Source organism: Microplitis mediator, chromosome 1, assembly GCF_029852145.1.
Source record: "Microplitis mediator isolate UGA2020A chromosome 1, iyMicMedi2.1, whole genome shotgun sequence".
NCBI classification, from domain to species: domain Eukaryota; kingdom Metazoa; phylum Arthropoda; class Insecta; order Hymenoptera; family Braconidae; genus Microplitis; species Microplitis mediator.
This window is the reverse complement of record NC_079969.1, coordinates 7,761,685-7,785,288: the sequence shown is the minus strand read 5'-3', so window position 1 is coordinate 7,785,288 and position 23,604 is coordinate 7,761,685. Positions and strand designations below refer to the sequence as shown.

The 23,604-nt window shown below is 31.8% G+C and overlaps 4 protein-coding genes across 5 annotated transcripts; all 4 read left to right on the top strand.

The window, feature by feature from the left end:
• The first annotated feature begins 785 nt into the window (after window positions 1–785).
• On the top strand, window positions 786–6,469 carry LOC130674156 (neprilysin-2-like). 2 transcript variants are annotated; one of them, XM_057479425.1, is made up of 8 exons: window positions 786–911; window positions 1,100–1,239; window positions 1,328–1,381; window positions 1,480–1,701; window positions 1,782–2,002; window positions 3,674–4,589; window positions 5,599–5,816; window positions 5,921–6,469. In XM_057479425.1, the coding sequence occupies exons 1-8, from the start codon at window positions 889–891 to the stop codon at window positions 6,257–6,259; spliced, it is 2,133 nt and encodes a 710-aa protein (XP_057335408.1). In that variant the 5' UTR covers window positions 786–888; the 3' UTR covers window positions 6,260–6,469. The 2 variants fall into 2 exon arrangements, with proteins under 2 accessions (XP_057335408.1, XP_057335411.1); XM_057479428.1 differs by lacking the exons at window positions 5,599–5,816; window positions 5,921–6,469 and adding an exon at window positions 4,921–5,009.
• Window positions 6,470–6,764: 295 nt separating this feature from the next.
• LOC130665112 (neprilysin-2-like) lies at window positions 6,765–11,092 on the top strand. Its single transcript, XM_057465393.1, has 8 exons — window positions 6,765–6,883; window positions 7,069–7,208; window positions 7,292–7,345; window positions 7,441–7,662; window positions 7,728–7,945; window positions 8,009–8,906; window positions 8,983–9,203; window positions 9,322–11,092. Exons 1-8 carry the CDS (start codon window positions 6,861–6,863, stop codon window positions 9,652–9,654), a joined length of 2,109 nt encoding a protein of 702 aa, XP_057321376.1. The 5' UTR covers window positions 6,765–6,860; the 3' UTR covers window positions 9,655–11,092.
• A 2,102-nt stretch (window positions 11,093–13,194) lies between these two features.
• Window positions 13,195–16,937, top strand: LOC130665650 (neprilysin-2-like). Its single transcript, XM_057466124.1, has 8 exons — window positions 13,195–13,291; window positions 13,439–13,578; window positions 13,662–13,715; window positions 13,811–14,032; window positions 14,904–15,121; window positions 15,185–16,100; window positions 16,182–16,402; window positions 16,502–16,937. The coding sequence occupies exons 1-8, from the start codon at window positions 13,269–13,271 to the stop codon at window positions 16,838–16,840; spliced, it is 2,133 nt and encodes a 710-aa protein (XP_057322107.1). The 5' UTR covers window positions 13,195–13,268; the 3' UTR covers window positions 16,841–16,937.
• Window positions 16,938–19,581: 2,644 nt separating this feature from the next.
• LOC130665022 (neprilysin-2-like) lies at window positions 19,582–23,445 on the top strand. The gene is made up of 8 exons (XM_057465262.1): window positions 19,582–19,661; window positions 19,808–19,947; window positions 20,969–21,022; window positions 21,117–21,338; window positions 21,404–21,621; window positions 21,685–22,603; window positions 22,685–22,905; window positions 23,005–23,445. The coding sequence occupies exons 1-8, from the start codon at window positions 19,639–19,641 to the stop codon at window positions 23,341–23,343; spliced, it is 2,136 nt and encodes a 711-aa protein (XP_057321245.1). The 5' UTR covers window positions 19,582–19,638; the 3' UTR covers window positions 23,344–23,445.
• Window positions 23,446–23,604: the final 159 nt, after the last annotated feature.

Below are 23,604 nucleotides of genomic sequence, written 5' to 3'. Positions count from 1 at the left end.
AAGTTACACTTAATAAATGTTGATAATATCGATTTTTGTACTAGGTTACACTTTTAAAGTGTTGAATAGAAGATCGGTGGAAAATTTTAAAGTAACACAAAGAATTGTGTTCATTTGACACAAAATAATCAACACAAAAAATTTAACACGGACCGTTTTTAACACAGATACACAATATTTTTTACCGTGTGAACAGTAATACGATAGGTATATAGAAAGCTTAGATAGTTTAAATAGCAGTGATTGTGTTCAATTTCCCGCTAAGAACATTTCCGTGTGCCGCTTAAGTGCTTGGTAGTTATTTTGATTTCAAAAATTTTTACTACGATAAATGGATATTTAGCGCACTATTTGCAGATTGAATCTGTATTTTGGCTGATAGTATTGAACTATGATAGCTAATGGAAAAAATAGTCGAATCAAATTTTATAATTCTCCAATTAAAATGAAATGTGACTTCGTTAGCTAACATTTTTGAGTTTATGTGACTTGTGATTTATAAATTTTAATTTTATATCTTCCATCTTTTCTGGGAAAAGTATAGAAACCTTTAAACAGCCAATTTTCAAAATTCGAATGGAATCCTTTTTCCTAAGATATTGCTCAGTGTGATGTATAATGTCATTATTAGGTAAATAACAGACAAGTAGGTAAATTACTTATATGACGCGTTCAATGTATGTACTAGACTATAATAATAACAATGATGATGACACTGTACTATACCCTTGACAAGCCTCACGCAAGCATTTAGTTCAACAAGATAATGGGGTAATGATTTAATAACAATTATAGTGAATCACCTAGTTTACTATTTAACAAACTGCGGAATATAAATTTTGTTATTCACGTCTAAAGGTTGACAAGAGTAATACTAGATATTTCATAATGGCGCTAGAAATATTTGAAATGTAAGATGAGTTATTTATTATTTATTAATTTATGATCTATAAGTGATGTTAATTATTTACATTTTATTTCAAGTGAGGGCAGGAAAAGAAAGAAAATAATCGATTTAAAATTTTTTTACGATACTAAATGTAGTTTTAGTGATTATTTGGTGATTAAATAATGAATGTGACGGTATTATTTTTTATAGATCACCAGGATCATTGCGGCAAAAAAAACAGAGCTCAGTATTGAAGCGCAAATTTTTTTTAATTGTTAGTGTTGGATTGGTTTGTTCCATTTTGCCGATTAATACTTCAGCGGCTGCTGTCGACACTCCACAAAACGATGGTAAAATATTCCGACTCTTGTTATCGAATCAATTATTTAATTTTATAATCAGAAAGTATAGAGCTTATAAATATTTAAAACTTCTTAGGGGCAGCAAACAAATGTACAGGTAACATATGTGCCGTAGAACGATCAGAAACCGGTAAGTTATTTTTGAGGATCAGTTGTATGACGCGTTAAAACTTTCATTAAACAATAGGACAATAAACATTCTTACTGCATTTTTATTTTATTGTTCAGCTGCACGAATCAAAAGATACCGAGATGATACTATAAATCCTTGTGATAATTTTTACCGATTCGCTTGCGGTAATTACAAAAAAACAGATACGTCTAATGATTATGATTACCTTTTATCACAAAAAGATGATTACCTTGAAAAGCTGTTGCAAAAAGGAATCTCTTCTGATTTTAAGCCCTACAAACTTATCGATGATATTTACAAAACATGCATGAACAAGAGTAAGTTGTAAATGATTGTTTGTTTGTTTTAACAGAAGCAATAGTCATATAAATGAATCTTATATTGTCTATTTGTGTAGACGCTATGGGACAACAAGATTTAGACCTTATGAAGAGTATCATTAAGAATTTAGGAAACTGGCCGATTTTGGAAGGCAGCCAATGGAAGGAATCTGACTTCAATTGGATCGATTTTAGTAGCAATGCCAAAAAAGCCGGTTATAATTTAAATTATTTCTTAGATTGGAAACCGCAATATTTGAATCGTAACAAAGAAGTAACATTAAAATATTCTGTCCAAGTAAGTCTTAGGTCACGTTTCAACATTGTCTCATTGTAATTGTCTGCATAAGACACTAATTATTCTGTTCTTAGAGTAATATTGACCAGAATTTTCGCAAGTCGCTTTTAACCTTTCGTTCACTGTGTTGAGAGGAAAATCCCGCCTCTGTTTTTAATTAATGATAATTTTGTAAAGATCAATCATTACTTTACTGAACCAGTTCAGCAATTTGTGTATTAATGTTTTACTAATCGGTATAAAAAGATTCGATAATTTCAGTTGCTTCTTAATTTTTAACTTCCCGCTAAGAAAATCGATGATTTTCGAAAAATTCGGGAAGTTATTGTTTTCACCTCAATTTTCGTAACTCGAGTTTTCATTAGATGTCGACGTTTTGAGGTCCTAGGAAGCTATTCTGCGTATTTTCAGAATGATGTCTGAGTGTATGTATGTATGTATGTATGTATGTGTGTGTGTGTGTGTGTGTGTGTGTGTGTGTGTGTGTGTGTGTGTGTGTGTGTGTGTGTGTGTGTGTGTGTGTGTGTGTGTAAACTCTTTGTAACTTTTTAACTAATGAACCGATTTGAATGGTTGAGGTGGCAATCGTAAGAGCTTGTTGGTCGTCAACTTTCCTGAAAATTTCAGAACATTTGATTAAGTAAACTCGAAAATATTGGCGAATTACGAAAAAAAAAATTTTTTTTTTTTCGTTTTTTATTGATTTCTCAGAAACGAGTTGAACGATCGACTTCAAAATCTATTCAGCTCTAGAACTGTATAAGCCACGTCGAGTGCCACTACAACCATCTCAATCGGTCAATTTGATCGAGAGATATCATTGGAGAAAGAAATAGTGAAAAACGGGTTTTTCCAAATATCTTCAAAACGGCAGGACGGATTGATTCCAAAATTACATCAGCTCTAGAATTCGAGAAAACGCGCCGATTGCCACCTCAAACGTCTAAATCGGTTCATTAGTTCAAAAGATATCGGCGCTGAAAAGTAAAAAAAATAACATAAAACGTTATTTTTTCCGGATAAATCAAAATATAATGTACTAAATGTGTCTGAAATCATACCAACTCTTTTTCAATATAGTCTCTTTCGATCATCATAGAATGTCATCTAACTTGTTCTTTAGTTCAAATCACATTATCAGCAAAAAATTGAGAAAACCCAGTTATTAATATGTTTCTCGGATATTTCATATATTATTGCTCTGAGCTAAGTCAAAACTCACTCAAATCTTGATTTTGATCACTGACATTGATTTCTGCCTCAATACATTTATTTCATTTAACATAATCGAGAATAAAAATTTGAAAACCGCTTCTTCATTAATAATTTTCGATTCTCAACTTGTAAAACTTTACTCAGCAAAATACGTAACTTGGTAGAGCTTGAAAAGATCATCAAAAATAATCCCAGGTAATTGCATTTTCAAGCTCGAAGAGCTCGAAAATATATTCACAGTAATGTTTTCAAGCTTCTTGAGCTCGAAAACAGCGGGAAGTTTTGGGGCTGGCCCGCAGGGTCAACCGACGCCCAGATTTTTTTTTCTCAATTTGTGTTAATGCAAATAAATCGTGAAATCGCGACAATTTCCTCACTGTGCAACTAATACTGTTGGACAAAGCATACACGAGGGACGAAAGGTTAAATAAAAAAAATCTTTCTTTGTTCCACCAGATAACTAGCAATTTGTTCGACCGTTCTATACCCGAGAGAACTACTTCACAAAAACAATTTTACTCTGACTACATGGTAAAAGTAGCACGACTTCTTGGAGCAAATGATAATAACGTTGCAAAGGACATGAAAGACGTTTACGATTTCGAAGAAAAATTATCAAAAATAAGTGTCAAGGAAGATCCTAATCACACAAACAAACTCGATATTGAAGAGCTACAGAAGAAATGGCCGAATATCCCTTGGAAGAAATTCGTTGACAGAACCTTAATTCCCTTTGTAGACAGTAACGAAAAGCCTACTTTAACTGTATGGAATCCTACAGCTTTAACAGAGTTCGTAAAGCTCATGGAAACAATTCCGAAACGTGTACAAGCGAATTACGCCATTTGGAAAATAGTTCAATACTCAGTTCCTTACTTGACTGAGGAAATTAGAGAAGCGCGAAAAACATTCCAAAAACAAATAGGTTATGTTGGCATTCCTGAAAATGATGATTGTTTGGGAATAGTTCAAACGTATGCAAGATATGCACTTCACAATTTGTATTTAGATCAATACAAAAGTAGTCACGAGTCTATTAAACAAATGGTAAAGGCTTTCAAGGATCAAATGGTTAGAATGATGAAAGAATCTAAAACATTGAGTGATGAAGCTAAAAATAAAGGAATAAAAATTATCAAGGAGATGTCATTCACTGTTGGGCCGTCCCATAAATTGTCTGACCGAGCAGAACTTGAAAAATTCTATGCAGATGTGAAAGTCGATAAAAATAACTTTCTGCAGACGCTTTTGGACTTGAATATATTTAAAGTCAAAAAGGAATTCAGTGCTAAAGTACTATTTGAAATAAATCCATATCATAGCAATAAGCTAAGTCAAATAGGTCTTCCAGATAATGTTAATGGGCATTTACGTAAGTTTTATTCTATTCAATTTTGTTAGCAAACGCGTTTTATATTCTTTTCCGGGATAAAAAAAAATATGTCATTAAACATAATTATATGTAAAAAATGGTCTATTACAATCGCATATAATTATATATAATTTACTTACATTTACATTTTACAGTAATTTACCGCAATTCGTGACATTTTTACCACAACGTAGTGAAGTACTTCACTTTACGGAAAATAACGTAATTCTGCAGTTAATTCACACGTTTAAAAAAATAATAAAATAATATATCTTCATGTATAATTATATATAAATTTTTTTACCCGAGCTAATAAACACTATTTGTATAGATATACCAATGGCTATGATACCCAGTCCTTTGTTTAACAATGATGTTTATCAATTTGTACATAATTATATGTAGAAAATGATCTATTACAATCACATATATTCATATATAATTATTTACATTTACATTTTACAGTAATTAATAGCAATTCATGACATTTTTACCGCAACACAGTGAAGTATTTCACTTTACGGTAAAATGCCGTAATTTCGCAGTAAATTTATATATTAATATTGAGAAGGTTCCTATCTTTTTACTGTACGGTAATACACCATTTAAATATAGTGGAAACCTAAACATGCAAACATGCAAATAACCTTCTTAATAAGACAATTTATAGATAAATTGAGAAAAATATAGATAGCCCGTACTGGGAATCGAACCCAGACCAATTCGGTATCGCGCCGAGTGCTCTACCAGTTGAGCTATCCGGCACTATACTATATTCCGTTCAATTTGATCTATAACTTATTGAGCCACACCGTCCATCCTCGGTAATACACCATTTAAACATAGTGGAAACCTAAACATGCAAACATGCAAATAACCTTCTCAATAAAATTAAACGTATACGTTTAAAAATATAATAAAATATCGAAATTAGCGAGAAAATTAGATATCATCATGTATAATTATATGTAATTTTTTATACCCGAGCTAATAAACACTGTTTGTATAGATATACCAATGGCTATGATACCCGGTCCTTTGTTTAACAATGATCGTCCAATGTACATGAATTTTGGTTCAAGTGGATCATATATAGCTTTTAGTATCGCCTCATCAGTATCTCACGTCGGAAGAAATCAGACAGTTGGAAAAGAACTCGTAGATAAACAACTCGATTGTTTCCGTCATAAATATGATGATTTAACTGATGAACCAAAGAAAAAAAATGTAAGTATTTAAATAATTTTTTGGAAGTTGTATTGTATGAAAACAAATAAGTTTTCCTTCAACCACTAGAGATTTTACGGATCCTATTCTTTTTTCTTTTTCAGATGCTTCGCAATAGACCCGAAGAAGACTTCATTGTTCAATACATCGGATTCCGTTCTTCCTGGGCAGCTTACCAGGATTACGTCGCAAGATCGGGAACAGAACCGACTCTTGAAGGATTGCCTTACACACAGGGCCAATTATTTTGGATATCTTTCGCACAATCATTCTGTTCCGAGTATTTAAATCTGAATGAACCGCGCAATCTTTATAACAATCAGCTAAATATTCTTGAATACAAAATGATGAAAACACTTTCGAATATACCTGAAATTTCGGCTGATTTTCAATGTCCCGCTGGTTCTAATATGAATAAGGAACCCAAATGTACCTGGTGGTAATTGAAATAAATTGATTCCATTTGTATTACTGCTTTGCCCATTACTGAGATTATTGAAAGTGTAGGTTCAGAAGTTTGAAATTACTTGCTATTATTTACAAAGTGCTAACCCTAAAATATATTAACAAAAATATAAGATCTTATTGTAAGCACATATACTGCGTACTCCTTGTAAAAGTTATGTGAAATATATACGAATAAAAGATTAACAAAAAAAATACCTAGTAGTGATTTTCTCGAGGCTCGAAATCATCACTTTTAATCTCCCACACGTTTCCATTCCATTTCATTCTTCGTTCTTTCTTCCAGTCAGTCAATTTCGCCGATTGCTATCAGTTGCATTACAGGCAAATAGAAAAATTACCTGTATGCCGCGTTGAATTTGTATACAAGACTATAATAACAATAATAATAATTATTATAACGACATTGAACTATACCCTTAACTTGCCTAGCACAAACATTTAGCTCGACAAGATGATAAGGTAATGATTCAATAACAATTACAGTGAATCACCTAGTTTACTATTTAACAAACAGGGGGATCTAAATTTTGTTATTCATGTCTAACGGTTGACAGGAGTGACACTAGAAATTTCATAATGGCGTTTGGAATATTTAACATGTAAGATTATTGTTTATTTATTAGTTTACGATCTATAAGTGACGTTAATTATTTAAATGTTACATCAAGTGGGGGGAGGCAAAGAAATAAAGTAATCGATTTAAAAAATTTTCAACGATACCAAATGTAGTTTGAGTGACTATTTGGTAACTGAATTATCAATGCGATGGTATCATTTTTTATAGATCACCAAGGCCATTGCGGAAAAAGAAACAAAGCTCAGTATTGGAGCGTAAATTTTTTTTAATCGTAAGTATTGGACTGGTTTCTTCAATTTTGCCGATTAATACTTTAGCGGCTGTTGTCGACACTACACAAAGCGATGGTAAACAATTTCGAATTTTGATGCTAATTGCTTAGTTTTATAATAGGGACATATACAAATAATAATTATTTGAAACTTTACAGTGGCGGCAAATAAATGTACAGATAACACATGTGCTGTAGAACAATCAGAAGCTGGTAAGTTGTTTTTAAGCCTCAATATAACGCGTTTAAACTTTTCTTAAAAAACAGGACAATACATAATCCTAGTCCGTTATTATTTTAATTTTCAGCCACACGAATCTCAAAATACCGCGATGCCAATATTAAGCCCTGTGATAATTTTCTTCGATTTGTTTGCGGTAACTACAAAAATGCTGATAAATCTAACGATTTCGATCATCTTAAATCACAAAAACATGATTATCTTGAACAGTTGATCCGAAAAGGAATCTCTTCAGACTTCAAACCCTACAAACTTATCGACGACATTTACAAATCATGCATCGATGACAGTAGGTACCATTAATTACTCCTAGATTGAAGTAACGAACATATCTGACCTTATAAATTTATCTAGATGCCAAAGGGCCACAAGCTCTAGATCTTTTAAAACGTACCATGGAAAAATTAGGCAATTGGCCTATTTTAGAAGCTAACTGGAAGGAGTCCACTTTCAACTGGATTGATTTTACCGGTGATGCTAAAAAAAATGGTTACAATATCAATTATTTCTTAGATTGGACACCAAAATCTATATATAGTGGTTCACGTAGAAGTTTAAGATATTCTGTTACGGTGAGTCACGTAGTCGACTACTACAAATTATACGGATGAATTATCTCATATTCTTGTTAACAGATGGCTGATACTCATTTCGATCCCTCTATGCCCGAGAAAACTACCTCACAAAAACGAGCTTATTCTGATTACATGGTAAAAGTAGCACGACTCCTTGGAGCGAATGGTGGTGACTTGGCAAAGGACATGAAAGACGCATACGATTTTGAAGAACAGTTATCAAAAATAAACGTCGGGGACCATCCTTATCAGACAGCTAATTTCACTATTGCAGAGTTTCAGAAGCAATGGCCGAGCATTGAGTGGAAGCGATTTGTTGATAAAACCCTTATTCCCTTTGTGGATGCTAATGAAAAGCCTATTTTAACTGTTTGGAACTCTACCACTTTAACTGAACTCACACAACTAATGAAAAAAACCTCAAAACGCGTGCAAGCGAACTACGCCATTTGGAAAATGGTTCAATACTCAGCTCCTTATTTGACTGAAGAATTTAGGGAAGCGCAGAAAACGTTCCATAAACAAGTAGGTTATCAGGAAAAGCCACGAGAAGAATATTGCTCTAGAATGGCTAAAAAATACGCCGAATATGCTGCTCAATATTGTTATTTGGATCAGCACAAAACTAGTCAGGAACACATTAAAAATATAGTAATGGTTATTAAAAATGAAATGATAAAAATCATAAAAGATTCTACACAATTGAACGATAAAGATAAAAATGAAAGAATAAGCACTATTACACAAATGCCACTCACTATCGGGCCGTCGGAAATATTGTCTGACCCAAACGAACTGGAAAAATTCTACGCAAATGCACAAGTTGTCCAAGATAACTTTTTGCAGACAATCTTGAACATGAATTTATTCAAAATGAAAAATGAATTCAGCATCAAAACACAATCAGAAATCGCTCCTGGTAACTCAAGACTCCCGGAAATATTCACTGGTCGTTTCCGTAAGTCTTCGTTACACCAGATTCAAGGATCTTTTTGTAATGTTTGCATTAAACTTCTCTTTGAACTTTTTAACAGATATTCCGACTTCAATGATTCATAACCCGTTATTCAACCAGGATCATCCAATGTACATACTCTACGGTCTACATATGCCCTACATCGCAGTTCATATGGTTCACACTCTAACTAATGTGGATAGAAATTCGACGGATGATGGAATACTACCTCCAAATGAGCGACTCGATTGTTTCCGTCATCTACATGAGGATTTACCCGACATGATAAAGGAAAAAGGAGTGGGTATTTAACAATAAGTTATATGATAACAACCACCTAGTTTAACAAAATCGTCAACCCGCAATATTACATCGAACATCAGTTCGTGCAATAATTAGTTGATTACTTACTTTTCAGCTACATCGTAATAAATTAGATGATATGATCTTCCTATACATCGGACTTCGTACATCTCGAAATTCTTATCAGACATTCATCGGCAAGCATGGCATAGAAAAACCTCTTCCAGGACTACCATATCCCCCGGAGCAATTATTTTGGATATCTTTTGCACAATCTTTTTGCCCTGAGTACACAAGCTTGGCTGAACACCGTAGTATTAATAATAATCAGTTCAATCTTCTTGAATACTTATTGATGGAATTACTGTCAAATATACCTGAAATTTCTTCAGATTTCCAGTGCCCCATTGGTTCTAATTTGAATCCCGCAAAGAAATGCACTTGGTAGTAATTTGAATAAATTGTTTTGATGACATTTTTTGATCAATATGAGCCTTGTATTACTAATTTAGTTTCAGTAATAACTAGGGCCAGGATTTTTGCGTTAATTAAAAAATAATTAGTAATTAGTGGTGTGAAATTTTTAGTATTACGGGAAAATATTGGTCTTATTAGAAAATTTTTAAAACAAAAGTTGTAGGAAATTTAATTTTCTAAAAAAAATGTTTCTTATAATTTTTTCTTAGGACTAACAAGAAAGCAGTAATTTCAAAATTAAGATTTTCATCATTCCCCAAATTTTGAATCAATCATTATGAATCTTAATTTTTACATTACGGGGAAAATATTGGTCTTATTAGAAAATTTTTGAAACAAAAGTTGTAGGAAATTTAATTTTCTAAAAAAAATGTTTCTTATAATTTTTTCTTAGAACTAATAAGAAAGCCGTAATTTCAAAATTAAGATTTTCATAATTCCCCAAAGTTTGAATTATTCATTATGAATCTTAATTTTCAATTTACGGTGAAAATATTGATCGTATAAAAAAATCATAGAAAACATTTTTTCTAGAAAATCAAATTTCCTACAACTTTTGTTCGAAAACTTTTTTAATAAGACCAATATTTTTGCCGTAATATCAAAAATTTGAACTACTCATTTCAAAAATGAGGCAGAAATCTTGTCCCTAGTAATGAGTAAGTGATTATTATGCGTTTTATATCAAATTCAAAGATTTATAATAGATGTAAATCAGTTAAGTAGAAAAAACCATATTGCGTAAATACTCTCATACAAAAAAACAAAAATATATAAATTGTATATAACATGAGATAATTGAAGAGTAAATCTAAACAATTCTATGAAGACAATTTTTTAATGAATTTAATAAAATTTGTATACCTTGAATCCAGAAATATGTAAATAATTACCCATGTAAAATTTTTTTGTTTTTATCATGAATTTATAAAATTGTTATTTTGACGCGAATATGACTTTTCCTAGTGGCATTCTTAGGGAAGCTTCCGATAAATCTGTAGCTTAATTCGTGGCAAGTTTACATGATCACACTTGAACAAGTCAAAAGTAAGATATCTCTGCAAGATATCTTAAGCGAATCTGTTGGAAGGCTTGGCTGAAATACTTGCGTGAGGCCCACCCAGTCAGACTTGCAAACATATTGATTAAGATGCTTGCAGATGGCATTATTTTAAGGAAATGGTTCGTCTGACGAAAAATTTCAATTCGACCTTTTTTCTCGTGCATTCAATTTCCTACGAGAAATATATGCAAATTAATTTCGTTTATCTCGATGGCTTAGGAGATATAAAATGAAAACTCGTTCAGTAAAAAAAATAAAAAATTGCGATGATAGACCTCTTAATATCAATATGAAGGGTTAAAATTTTCACAATAATATTTCTTGTTATCCCAAATAATAAATTCGATATGCTTAAAAACGAAAAATAGTCAATTTTTTGGCCCAGTCTAATATATATATATATATTAGGGTGATTCATTTCCGCAAAAGTTTTTTTTTTTTAAGTCCTCAAGCAAAATCTCATTCTACATAAAAAAAAAAAAAAATTCTCACCAAATATGAGCTCTTAGTTCCAATTCTAAGTACTTGCCATTTAATTTCAAAGATTTCCTATTTAAAATACACGTAAATTAAATTACTGTTTTTTTAACTTTCTAATACTCAGCTGCGTTTCATGATATCAAGGCGGTTTTAGTCGCAAATTGTAGGGCATTTAGTGTTCTTCAAAAGTGCCCATAGTTACTTAGCTGTACATCCAGCTGTTTTACTTGTCCGTTGCGGAACTCATTTTTCCCATGAAATTGACCTTTATTGGCTTGCAGAACATAAACCAATGAAAGTACATCAAAAATGTTGATAGAAATTTTATAGGAAATTTTATTCCCTTCGAAAAAAGTCCTACGAGTCAAGTCGCTAAAGTCCATAGTTTCCGAGTTATAATCATTTTAATAATTTGAAAAATAAAATATCAATTATAATTTTTTTTTTAAAAAATTTTGAGAGTACCCCGGTTTGCCTACCCTACCCCCTTTTGCCATCCCTTCCCCTATATGCATATTAGGGTGTCCCAAAATAGAAAAATATTTTTTTTTTTAAGGTCTTATGGGCTCAAAAGTTACTTCATATTATAAAAAGAATCCTCACAAAATTTCAGCCAGATATCTTTAAAATTGAGCTATCACAGAGGGGGGTCCCCTTTCCCATTTAAAACACACGCGAAAATTTTTCATTTTAGTTTTTCGTTATAAAGACTATGAAAAAAATTTTTTTTTCAGTTTTGCCTAGAATGATTTTGTAGGAAATTAAATTCTCTACAAAAAAGTGCGAATGCATTATGTATGTCAAACGAACTGGGAAAAAGTTACGGGGCTTCAAAAATCAACAAAAATTTAGTTTAATCAGTGTTCAATTTTTTTTTTTTTATTTTTCATTTTTATTGCATCAAAAATTTTTTTTTTCAAATTTTAACGACCACGCTCTTGTAGGAAATTTAATTTCCTTCAAAAAGTATCTGATATCATATATACGTCAAATGAATGAGAAAAAAGTTACAGGGCTTTAAATGTCAACGAAAAGTGAAGTTTAAAACATATTAATTTTTTGAACTAAAATGTCAACGGAAAGTGAAGTTCACTTTCCGTTGACATTCAAAGCCCTGTAACTTTTTTCTCATTCATTTGAGGTATATATGATATCAGATACTTTTTGAAGGAAATTAAATTTCCTACAAGAGCGTGGTCGTTAAAATTTGAAAAAAAAATTTTTTGATGCAATAAAAATGAAAAATAATAAAAAAAAAATTGAACACTGATTAAACTAAATTTTTGTTGATTTTTGAAGCCCCGTAACTTTTTCCCAGTTCGTTTGACATACATAATGCATCAGCACTTTTTTGTAGAGAATTTAATTTCCTACAAAATCATTCTAGGCAAAACTGAAAAAAAAATTTTTTTCATAGTCTTTATAACGAAAAACTAAAATGAAAAATTTTCACGTGTGTTTTAAATGGGAAAGGGGACCCCCCTCTGTGATAGCTCAATTTTAAAGATATCTGGCTGAAATTTTGTGAGAATTCTTTTTATAATATGAAGTAACTTTTGAGCCCATAAGACCTTAAAAAAAAAAATATTTTTTTATTTTGGGACACCCTAATGCATATAAATATATTAGAAATGGTTGTTGCGGGTATAACTTTAAGGGTATCTAAATATATCATTTATTGAAAATCAAAATATGAATTTCACTGTAATATAAAGGTTAAGATTCGCGATAAAAAACTTTTATTATACTTATAGAAAATTCAAACATACGGTGGAAAGCTTTTGTCCATGTAGGAATATAGAAATCAGCAAGATTATTGACGATGTGTTTTAAATATATAATTGACTACTATAATAATGATGACAATGAGATTTGTTATTGCCCATAACTCACCTCAGCGGTGATTTATTTTAACAAGGTAATAGGGTGATAATTTAAAAACAATTATGGTGATTCACACAGTTACTATTTAACAAACTGCGTAAGTTAATTTTTGTCATTCCTCTCGACAGGTTTTCAAGAGTAACACGAGATATTTCAAGATGAAGCTTCTAATGTTCGATAAGTAGGATTATTAATTATTTATTTACTCACGATTTATTCCAGTGCCATTAATAATAGAAATGTTTTTTCGAGTGAAAGGAGAGAAAGAAATAATTTTGATAATTAATTGCTGACTACAGAATAAATGTGATGGTTTAACTTTTTATAGATCACCTGGGATACTGCGGCAAGAGAAACAGAGGTCAGTATCGAAGCGTGCATTTTTTTTAATTGTGAGTGTTGGATTAGTCTGTTCAATTTTGCCGATTAATAGTTCGGCGGCTGTAGTCAACACTACACTAAATGATGGTAAACAATTTCGACTTTTGATATTAATTTTTTAGTTTTATAATAGCAACTTATTCAGCTAATAATTATTAAAAAATTTACAGTGGCGGCTAACTTGTGTACAGGTAACGAATGTGCCGTAGAACAATCAGAAATCGGTAAGTTGTTTTTAAGCCGCAGTATGACACGTTTCAACTTTCATTGAACAACAGGACAATACATAATCCTAGTCCATTTTTATTTTATTTTTCAGCCGCCCAAATCTTAAGATACCATGATCCCAGTATTAAGCCCTGTGACAATTTTTACGGATTTGCTTGCGGTAATTACGAAAAAACTGATAAATCAAACGATTACGATTATCTTGAATCACAAAAACATGATTACCTTGAAAAGTTGATCCGAAAAGGAATCTCTTCAGACTTCAAACCCTTTAAACTTATCGACGATATTTACAAAACATGCATCAATGAAAGTAGGTACTCTTAACTACATGGAAAAAAAATTATGGAAAATGTTCCCATAATTTTGTGAAATTTTTTCCCATACCATCATAGGAATAACGACCATAAATTATGGGAGCAGTTCTTTTAACTAAAGGAATGTTTCCCGTAATTATGGGAATAGATCCTATAATTATGGGAATGATACCCATAACGTTATAGGAATGGTTCCTCTAATTATAGGAATGGTCCCTATAATTTATAGGAGTACTTTCTATAATATTATAGGAATCATTCCCATACTATATAGGAACTATTCCTATAAATTATAGGAACCATTCCCATAAATTATAGGAACCATTTCCATAACATTATAGGAATGGTTCCTATAATAGTATGAGAACTATTCCTGTAATATTATAGGAATGGTTCTCATAATGGTAAAGGAATAGTGCCTATACCATTATGGGTATTATTCCCATAATATTATAGGAATAGTTTCTATACCATTATGGGAGTAGTTCCCATAAAAGTATGGGAACAGTTCCCATACCATTATGGGAATGGTTCCCATAATGATATTGGAATGGTTCCCATAATATTATCAGATTGTTTCCCATATTGGTATAGGAACTATTTCTATACCATTATGGGAACCATTTCCATATTGGGAACCATTCCCATTATGGGAATGGTTCCCATAATGGTATAGGAATTGTGCCTATACTAGTATAGGGATGGTTCCCATAATATATGGGGACCATCCCTATAGCAGTATGGGTACAATTCCCATATCATTATGGGAACTATTCCCATAATGCATAGCAAAACTTCCGATAATTTTTTTTCCGTGTACTTTTAGATCAAAGTAATGAACATATCTGACCTTATAAATTTGTCTAGATGCCAAAGGGCCACAAGCTCTAGACCTTTTGAAACGTACGATGAAAAGTTTAGGCAATTGGCCTATTTTAGAAGCTGACTGGAAGGAGTCTACTTTCAACTGGATTGATTTTACCGGTGATGCTAAAAAATTTGGTTACAATATCAATTGTTTCTTAGATTGGGCACCAAAGCCTATATTTAGTAATTCACGTAGAAGTTTAAGATATTCTGTTACGGTGAGTCACGTAGTCGACTACTACAAATTATACAGATAAATTATTTCATATTCTTGTTAACAGATGGCCGATACTCATTTCGATCCCTCTATGCCCGAGAAAACTACCTCACAAAAACAAGCTTATTCTGATTACATGGTAAAAGTAGCACGACTCCTTGGAGCAGATGGTAGTGACTTGGAAAAGGACATGAAAGACGCATACGATTTTGAAGAACAATTATCAAAAATAAATGTTGGAGGCCATCGTTATCAGATGCGTAATTTCACTATTGCAGAGTTACAGAAGCAATGGCCGAGTATTGAGTGGGAGCGATTTGTTGATAAAACCCTAATTCCCTTTGTGGATGCTAATGAAAAGCCTGCTTTAACTGTTTGGATTATTACAATTTTAACAGGGTTTGCACAACTAATGGAAAAAACCCCAAAACGAGTGCAAGCAAATTACGCCTTTTGGAAAATTGTCCAATACTCAGCTCCTTATTTGACTGAAGAATTTAGGGAGGCGCAAAAAACGTTCCATAAACAAGTAGGTTATGCTGGTATTTCAGCCGATGATGATTGTCTGAAATTGACTAAAAAATACGCGAATTATGCCGCTGAATCCTTATATTTGGATCACTACAACAGCAGTCAGACGATCATAATAAATATAATTGAGTCTATTAAAACTGAAATGATCAGTTTGATAAAAGAATCTAAAGTATTGAATGCCACTGAAAAAAGTAAAAGAATAAAAACTATTACAGAAATGCCATTTACTTTCGGGACATCAGTGAAATTGTCGGACCCAAAAGAACTGGAAAGTTTCTACGCGAATGCAGAAGTTGTCAAAGATAACTTTTTGCAAACCATCTTGAATCTTAATTTATTCAAATTGAAAAATGACGTCAGCATTAAAATACAATCGGAACTTGCTATATACGGCGTTGCTTGTTTTGATAATTCAGCACTTCCGCAAATGTACAATGGCCGCCTACGTAAGTCTTGATTACATCAGATTGGATTTAATCCTTTTATCATATTTGATGTATTTATATCTATTGATACTTTTGTAACAGGTATACCCGCATCGATGATTCCCAGCCCATTATTTAACGAAAATCGTCCAATGTACATGAATTATGGTTCGAGTGCGTCCTACATTGCAATTCAAATTTTTAAAGCTCTGACTGATAATGGAAGAAGTTGGGAAAAAAATGGAACCCTACTTCCAAATGACCAACTCGATTGTTTCCGTCATCATTATGAGGATTTATCAGACGAGGCAATGAAACAAAGAGTTAGTATTTAACAATCACTCAATTTAACAGAATTTTCACTTCGCAAAATTACATCAAATATAAATTCGTCTAATTATTTTTTGGTTTTTCATTTTCAGCTTCGTCGTGATAAATTCGAAAAAGAATTGATCTACCAATATATCGGATTTTGGGCTTCTCGGAATTGTTACAAGACTTATGTGGCCCAACATGGCAGTGAAAAACCTCTTCCAGGATTATCATATACCCCGGAGCAGTTATTCTGGATATCTTTCGGACAATCGTATTGTTCTCTTCACGAAGATCACTTTAAACCCCGTAATATTAATAACAATCAGTTCAATGCTTTTGAATACATGATGATGAAACTTTTATCAATTGTACCTAAAATTTCGTCAGATTTTAAGTGCCCTGTGGGTTCTAATTTAAATCCCGCAAAAAAATGCATCTGGTGGTAATTTAAATGAACTTTTTACTTTGAAGTTTTTAAATGTTTTATTTAGATTGAAAAATTATATCTGTTGCAAAATAAATAATAAATTCGAATGTTTTTGATGACTATTATTTATTCATTTATTTATCATGTAAATGTCTATAAAGCCTAATCTTTTTACGACCATCCAATACAGATTTTTTACAAACAATCTATAGTATAGACTGCACATACCAAAATTTTTTGTCTCGAGGAACACTAAACTTCGATTAATAAATATTCTGCGTTGTTTTTCATACACAATGAACGTAACGTATATCAAGATGATAATTCGCACCTGAAAAATGAAATGCTATAAATTATAAAAGATTCTACAACATTGAGCGATAAAGATGAAAGTGAATAAATAAAAGCTATTGTTCAAATGCTATTCACTAAAATTTTATACCGGAAATAGCCTGGTAAAAATTAATAAAATTGCGTAAAATTTTAGAGAATCAGTATCTTAAGGCTGGATTTGACCTTCATGAAATTTTATACAATTTTATAAAATTTTACCAATCTTCATAAAACAAAATAAATTTTCATGAAATCGTATGGAATTCCATAAAGTTCTGAAGAAATCTATAAATTCAATATTAGTCTACTTGCCCTACTACGAAACTTTGTGGCGAAAAATTGTCGTAGTCAAATAAAAAATTGAATAAAATAGAGAAAAATCTCGTGAATCTTCCGGTACAAAAACCTGGCAAAAAAAGGTGTAATTTTTTTTTTTTATTAACAAAAACGTTTTGGAAGTAAAGCCTCTGTCTACTTTAACGGAATACTGGATAAAGATTTTTCTCATGCAGTTAATGAAATGTACAAAATAAAATAATTCAATCTTTTATAAATCGTTTGGTCACAAAGTTTATACGAAAATATTAATTAGTAATTATGAAAATAATTATTTAATTTAATCAACACAAAAAAATACTAGCCTAACAGCTGCTGTTTGTACTGACGTGGTCTGCGAATATCCATAGTGGGGAGAAGTTGCGCCATAGGGGCGTACCAAAATTTTTTTTTGCATTTCTGCCCGTTTCAGGCATAACTACGTCGATTCCCGAAAAAAATTTATTGGTACGCCCTTATGGCACCCGGGTGAAAAAATTGAGAAGCTTTATTATTAATATTCAAGGGTCGCTCGAAAACATTCAAGAGACAGTAGTCGGAAACATTCGAAATTCTTGAGCGCCGTTTAAATATTTTAATTTTGGGCTGAAATTTTCAGCGTAGTCATGATTTCATAAATATAAACTATAGCTGCCACGAAAAAGAAAAAATTTGTAACAAAAAAATCCGAATTTCGATCATTTTTGATATTTTCAAAATTCGTGAGCGACCTCTTGAAAACTTTTTATCGAGCTGATTTTTGGAGAGGCTTCCTAGAACATCTTCAATCAACAAATTTTCATAAGAGGCTCAAAAAAAAAAATCTGGGCGTCGGTTGACCCTGCGGGCCAGCCCCAAAACTTCCCGCTGTTTTCCTGCTCCTTGAGCTCGAAAACATCGTTGTAAGAACATTTTCGAGCTCTTCGAGCTCGAAAATACTATTGTATCCCATTCTTTTCGAAAAAAACCGTTTTTAGCATTTCTTTCTCCCACGATATCTCACGAACGAATCGACCGATTTCGATGGTTGAGGCGGCAATCGACGTGTTTCATTGAATTCTAGAGCTGATCAAATTTAGAAATTGTTTGGTTTAGTCGTTTCAAAGATATTCGCAAAAAACCGTTTTGTGGCATTTCTTTTGCCCACGATATCTCACGAACGAATGAACCGATTTTGATGGTTGAGGCGGCAATCGACGTGTTTTATCAAGTTCTAGAGCTAATTAAATTTTAAAGTCGATCGTTCGAGTCGTTTCTAAGAAATCAATAAAAAACCTAAAAAAAAAAAAATTTTTTTCCGTAATTCGCCAATATTTTCTGATCTACTTGATCAAATGATCTGAAATTTTCAGAAAAGTTGATGGCCAACAAGCTCTTTCGATTGCCACCTTAACCATCCAAATCGGTTCATTAGTTGAAAAGTTATAAGCCGGTCACACACATACATACACACACACACACACACATACATACATACAGACGCTCGGACATCATTCTGAAAATAGTCAGAATAGCTTCCTAGAACCTCAAAACGTCGACATCTGATGAAATTTCGATTTTCGCAAATCGGGGTGAAAACAATAACTTCCCAATTTTTCGAAAATCGTCGATTTTCTTAGCGGGAAGTTAAAAAATAGTCGGTTTTTTTGGGCCACCCTAATATATATTAAAAATAGTAGTTTCAAATATGATTTCAAGGGTATCTAAATCTATCATTTATTGAAAATTATTATTAATTTTACTTTATTTTCTCATTTGTCCTGATGATTGAAAGTCGTCAGTATGAATCCACGATAGCAGCCATATTTGTTTTAAAATATAAATTTTACTGTAAAATGAAGATTAACATTCGTGATGAAAAAAACTCATTATGCTGATATAAAATTTTAAAAATACGATAGAAAGCTTTTTTCCGTGTAGGAATGGAGGAGTTAGTATGATTATATACAACGAGTTTTAAGTATATAATTGATTAATATAATAATGATGGTAATGATATTGTTCATTATCCATGACTTACCTAAGCAATGATTTATTTTAACACGATAATAGAGTTATAATTTAATAACAATTATGGTGATTCACACAGTTACTATTTAACGAACTACATAAGTTAATTTTTGTCATTCCTCTCGACTAGTTTTCTAGAGTAACACGAGATATTTCAAAATGAAACTTTTAATGTTCGATAAGTAGGATTATTAATTATTTATTTACTTATGATTTATTCAAGTTCCATTAATAATTTAAATAATTCTTCGAGAGAAAGAAAAAAAGAAATAATTTTGGTAATTAATTGCTGACTAATTAATAAATGTGACGATTTAACTTTTTATAGATCACTAGGACTATTGCGGCAAAAGAAACAGAGGTCAGTGTGGAAGAGTACATTTTTTTTAATTGTGAGTGTTGGATTAGTCTGTTTAATTTATCCAATTAATACTTCAGCGGCTGTTGTCGACACTACGCGAAACGATGGTGAACAATTTTGACTTTTGATATTATTAATTATTTAGTTCTATAATAAGAATTTTTGGGTAAAAATAGTTGTATATAATTATATATGATCATTGGAATTAATTATAATATGTAATTATATATAGACAATGCTCTAATGTCAATATATAAAATTATGTATAAATATATATATGGGTCATTCCATGCCAAATCACCTGATTTCAAAAATCATATTTTCATCCGGTCGAATTTTTTATATGTTTTTGTACATATAAAAAGACACCTTATCCGAAATTTTGAGCGCTTAATTTTCAAAAACCTTGGAGATATGAATTTTTGAAAATCGTGAAAAATTAACGATGAGGTAATTTTCAGATATTCATAACTCCTGTTTAAGTTATTGTAATTTAATTTCGGCAGTGGCTATTTTCTTCACGTTTAAATGTAAATTCGGAAAAAAATTTTTTCTCTTTCACCGTTTTTTCTAACATTTTATCTCAAATTTGGACTTTTTTTGAAGACGGACATTTTTAATTTTCTTAAAGAAAATATATGTTTTACTAGACTGTAAAACAAACTTTTTAAGCCCTTTGTCAAAGTGGGATTCAAATATCTTCGATTTTTTAAGCAACTTTTTCGCATTTTTTAAATCAAAAATTCGAGTTTTTAAAGATTTTTTAATTTTTCATCAAAATTTCAATGTAAATATAAACAAATAATATTTTTTATATAAATTTATATTTCATAGAATACTAGTCCGTAAAACTAAGAATAATGACTTGGAAAGTATAAAATAAAAAAATGAACAAATTTTTGTCGCAACATATCAATAAAGATTTTTAATTTATATAATTGGCACAGTAAGAAAGTATTGATTCGGATTAGGTGTCTATCTATATGTACAAAAATATTTAAAAAATTCAACCGGATCAAAAAAGTAATTATATATGATTATAATTATATGTAATTATATATCATTTTTTTAAGCCGGGCTTAGAGTATGTATGTAAAATATAGCTAATAATTATTCAAAACTTAACAGTGGCAGCAAACAAATGTACAGGTAACGCATGCACCGCAGAACAAACAGAAACCGGTAAGTAGTTTTTAAGTCTCAGTATGACGCGTTTAAACTTTCATTAAACAACACGGCAAAAAATAATTCTAGTCCATTTTCATTTTATTTCCAGCCGCACGAATCTTAAGATACCATGATGCCAGTATCAAGCCATGTGACAATTTTTACCGATTCGCATGCGGTAATTACAAAAAAACTGATAAATCTAACAATTACGATTATCTTGAATCACAAAAACATGATTATCTTGAAAAGTTGATTCGAAAAGGAATCTCTTCAGACTTCAAACCCTACAAACTTATCGACGACATTTACAAATCATGCATCAATGACAGTAGGTACCATTAATTACTTTTAGATTGGAGTAACGAACATATCTGACCTTATAAATTTATCTAGATGCCAAAGGGCCACAAGCTCTAGATCTTTTAAAACGTACGATGAAAAAATTAGGCAATTGGCCTATTTTAGAAGCTAACTGGAAAGAGTCCACTTTCAACTGGATTGATTTCACCGGTGATGCTAAAAAAAATGGTTACAATATCAATTATTTTATAGATTGGACACCAAAGCCTATATATAGTGGTTCACGTAGAAGTTTAAGATATACTGTTACGGTGAGTCACGTAGTCGACTACTACAAATTATACGGATAAATTATCTCATATTCTTGTTAACAGATGGCTGATACTCATTTCGATCCCTCTATGCCCGAGAAAACTACCTCGCAAAAAAGAGCTTATTCTGATTACATGGTAAAAGTAGCACGACTCCTTGGAGCGAATAGTGGTGACTTGGCAAAGGACATGAAAGACGTATACGATTTTGAAGAACAATTATCAAAAATAAATGTCGGGGACCATCCTTACCAGACAGCTAATTTCACTATTGCAGAGTTACAGAAGCAATGGCCGAGCATTGAGTGGAAGCGATTTGTTGATAAAACCCTTATTCCCTTCGTGGATGCTAATGAAAAGCCTATTTTAACTGTTTGGAACTCTACCACTTTAACTGAACTCACACAACTAATGAAGAAAACCCCAAAACGCGTGCAAGCAAATTACGCCATTTGGAAAATTGTCCAATACTCAGCTCCTTATTTGACTGAAGAATTTAGGGAAGCGCATAAAACGTTCCATGAACAAGTAGGTTATGTTGGCATTCCAGCCGATGATGATTGCCTCGAATTAGCTAAAAAATACGCAGCATATGCCGCCCAATACTTATATTTGGATCAATACAAAAGCAATCAGGCACTCGTCAAAAATATTATTGGGTTTGTTAAAACTGGAATGATCAATTTGATAAAAGAATCTAAAGTATTGGATGCCAAAGATAAAAATAAAGGAATAAAAACTATTACAGAAATGCCATTTACTATCGGGCCGTCGGAAAAATTATCTGACCGAAAAGAACTGGAAAAATTCTACGCAAATGCACAAGTTGTCAAAGATAACTTTTTGCAGACAATCTTGAACTTGAATTTATTTAAAATGAAAAATGACTTCAGCATTAAAATACAATTAGAAATCGCTCCATACGGCGTTTCTCTATTAGATAACTCGGCACTTCCGGAAGTATTTGATGGTCGCCTAATTCGTAAGTCTTGATTACATCAAATTTGATTAAATAATCTAATTATGTTTGATGCATTCCAACCTTTCTGTACTTTTTTAACAGACATACCAGCTTCAATGATTCCCAGCCCATTGTTTAACGAAAATCGTCCAATGTACATGAATTACGGTTCGAGTGCGTCCTACATCGCAATTAATATCGCTGATGCTTTGTCTGATCTCGGAAGAGGTCGACAAAAAGATGGAACCCTACTTCCAAATGACCAACTCGATTGTTTCCGCCGTCATTATGAGGATTTATCTGACGAGACAAAGAAGAATAATGTAAGTATTCAACAATCATTCAATTTAAGAGAATTTTCACTTTGCAAATTTACGTTAGATATCAATTCGTCTAATTATTTTTTGGTTTTTCATTTTCAGCTTCGTCGTAATAAATTCGAAGAGGATTTGATTCTCCAATATATCGGATTTCGGACATCTCGGAATTCTTACAAAACTTATGTGGCCCAACATGGCAGTGAAAAACCTCTTCCAGGATTATCATATTCTCCGGAGCAGTTATTTTGGATATCTTTCGCACAATCGTATTGTTCCACATATGCAGATTTGGCCGAAATCCGTTATCTTAATAACAATCAGTACAGTGCTCCTGATTACTTGCAGATGAAAATTTTATCAAATGTACCTGAATTTTCATCAGATTTTCAATGCCCTGTGGGTTCTAATTTGAACCCTGCAAAAAAATGTACCTGGTGGTAATTTCTATGAACTTTTTATTTCCAAATTTTGAAATATTTTGCCCGGTTTGGAAAATTAGATCTGTTTCAAAATAAATGATGAATTAAAATGTTTTTGATTTAATTTAGGTTTTTAAATTGTTATGTATTTTATACGGGAATTTAATCGGAGTTTGTCGGAACTATTCCCTATCCAAGCCAATATCAGACTTGTTTTCGTTCTGTATTTAGTCTGTTTTGAATAGTTTTTAGTTTAAAAACAGACTTTTTATCTTACAAGATT

Coding starts and splice junctions, on each gene's coding strand:
- LOC130674156 (XM_057479425.1), top strand. CDS start 889: ATGGCGCTAGAAATATTTGAAAT. Junction 912..1,099: donor GCGCTAGAAATATTTGAAAT/GTAAGATGAGTT, acceptor TATTTTTTATAG/ATCACCAGGATCATTGCGGC. Junction 1,240..1,327: donor CGACACTCCACAAAACGATG/GTAAAATATTCC, acceptor AAAACTTCTTAG/GGGCAGCAAACAAATGTACA.
- LOC130665112 (XM_057465393.1), top strand. CDS start 6,861: ATGGCGTTTGGAATATTTAACAT. Junction 7,946..8,008: donor GTTTAAGATATTCTGTTACG/GTGAGTCACGTA, acceptor TCTTGTTAACAG/ATGGCTGATACTCATTTCGA. Junction 9,204..9,321: donor ACATGATAAAGGAAAAAGGA/GTGGGTATTTAA, acceptor CTTACTTTTCAG/CTACATCGTAATAAATTAGA.
- LOC130665650 (XM_057466124.1), top strand. CDS start 13,269: ATGAAGCTTCTAATGTTCGATAA. Junction 13,579..13,661: donor CAACACTACACTAAATGATG/GTAAACAATTTC, acceptor AAAAATTTACAG/TGGCGGCTAACTTGTGTACA. Junction 15,122..15,184: donor GTTTAAGATATTCTGTTACG/GTGAGTCACGTA, acceptor TCTTGTTAACAG/ATGGCCGATACTCATTTCGA.
- LOC130665022 (XM_057465262.1), top strand. CDS start 19,639: ATGAAACTTTTAATGTTCGATAA. Junction 21,622..21,684: donor GTTTAAGATATACTGTTACG/GTGAGTCACGTA, acceptor TCTTGTTAACAG/ATGGCTGATACTCATTTCGA. Junction 22,604..22,684: donor ATTTGATGGTCGCCTAATTC/GTAAGTCTTGAT, acceptor CTTTTTTAACAG/ACATACCAGCTTCAATGATT.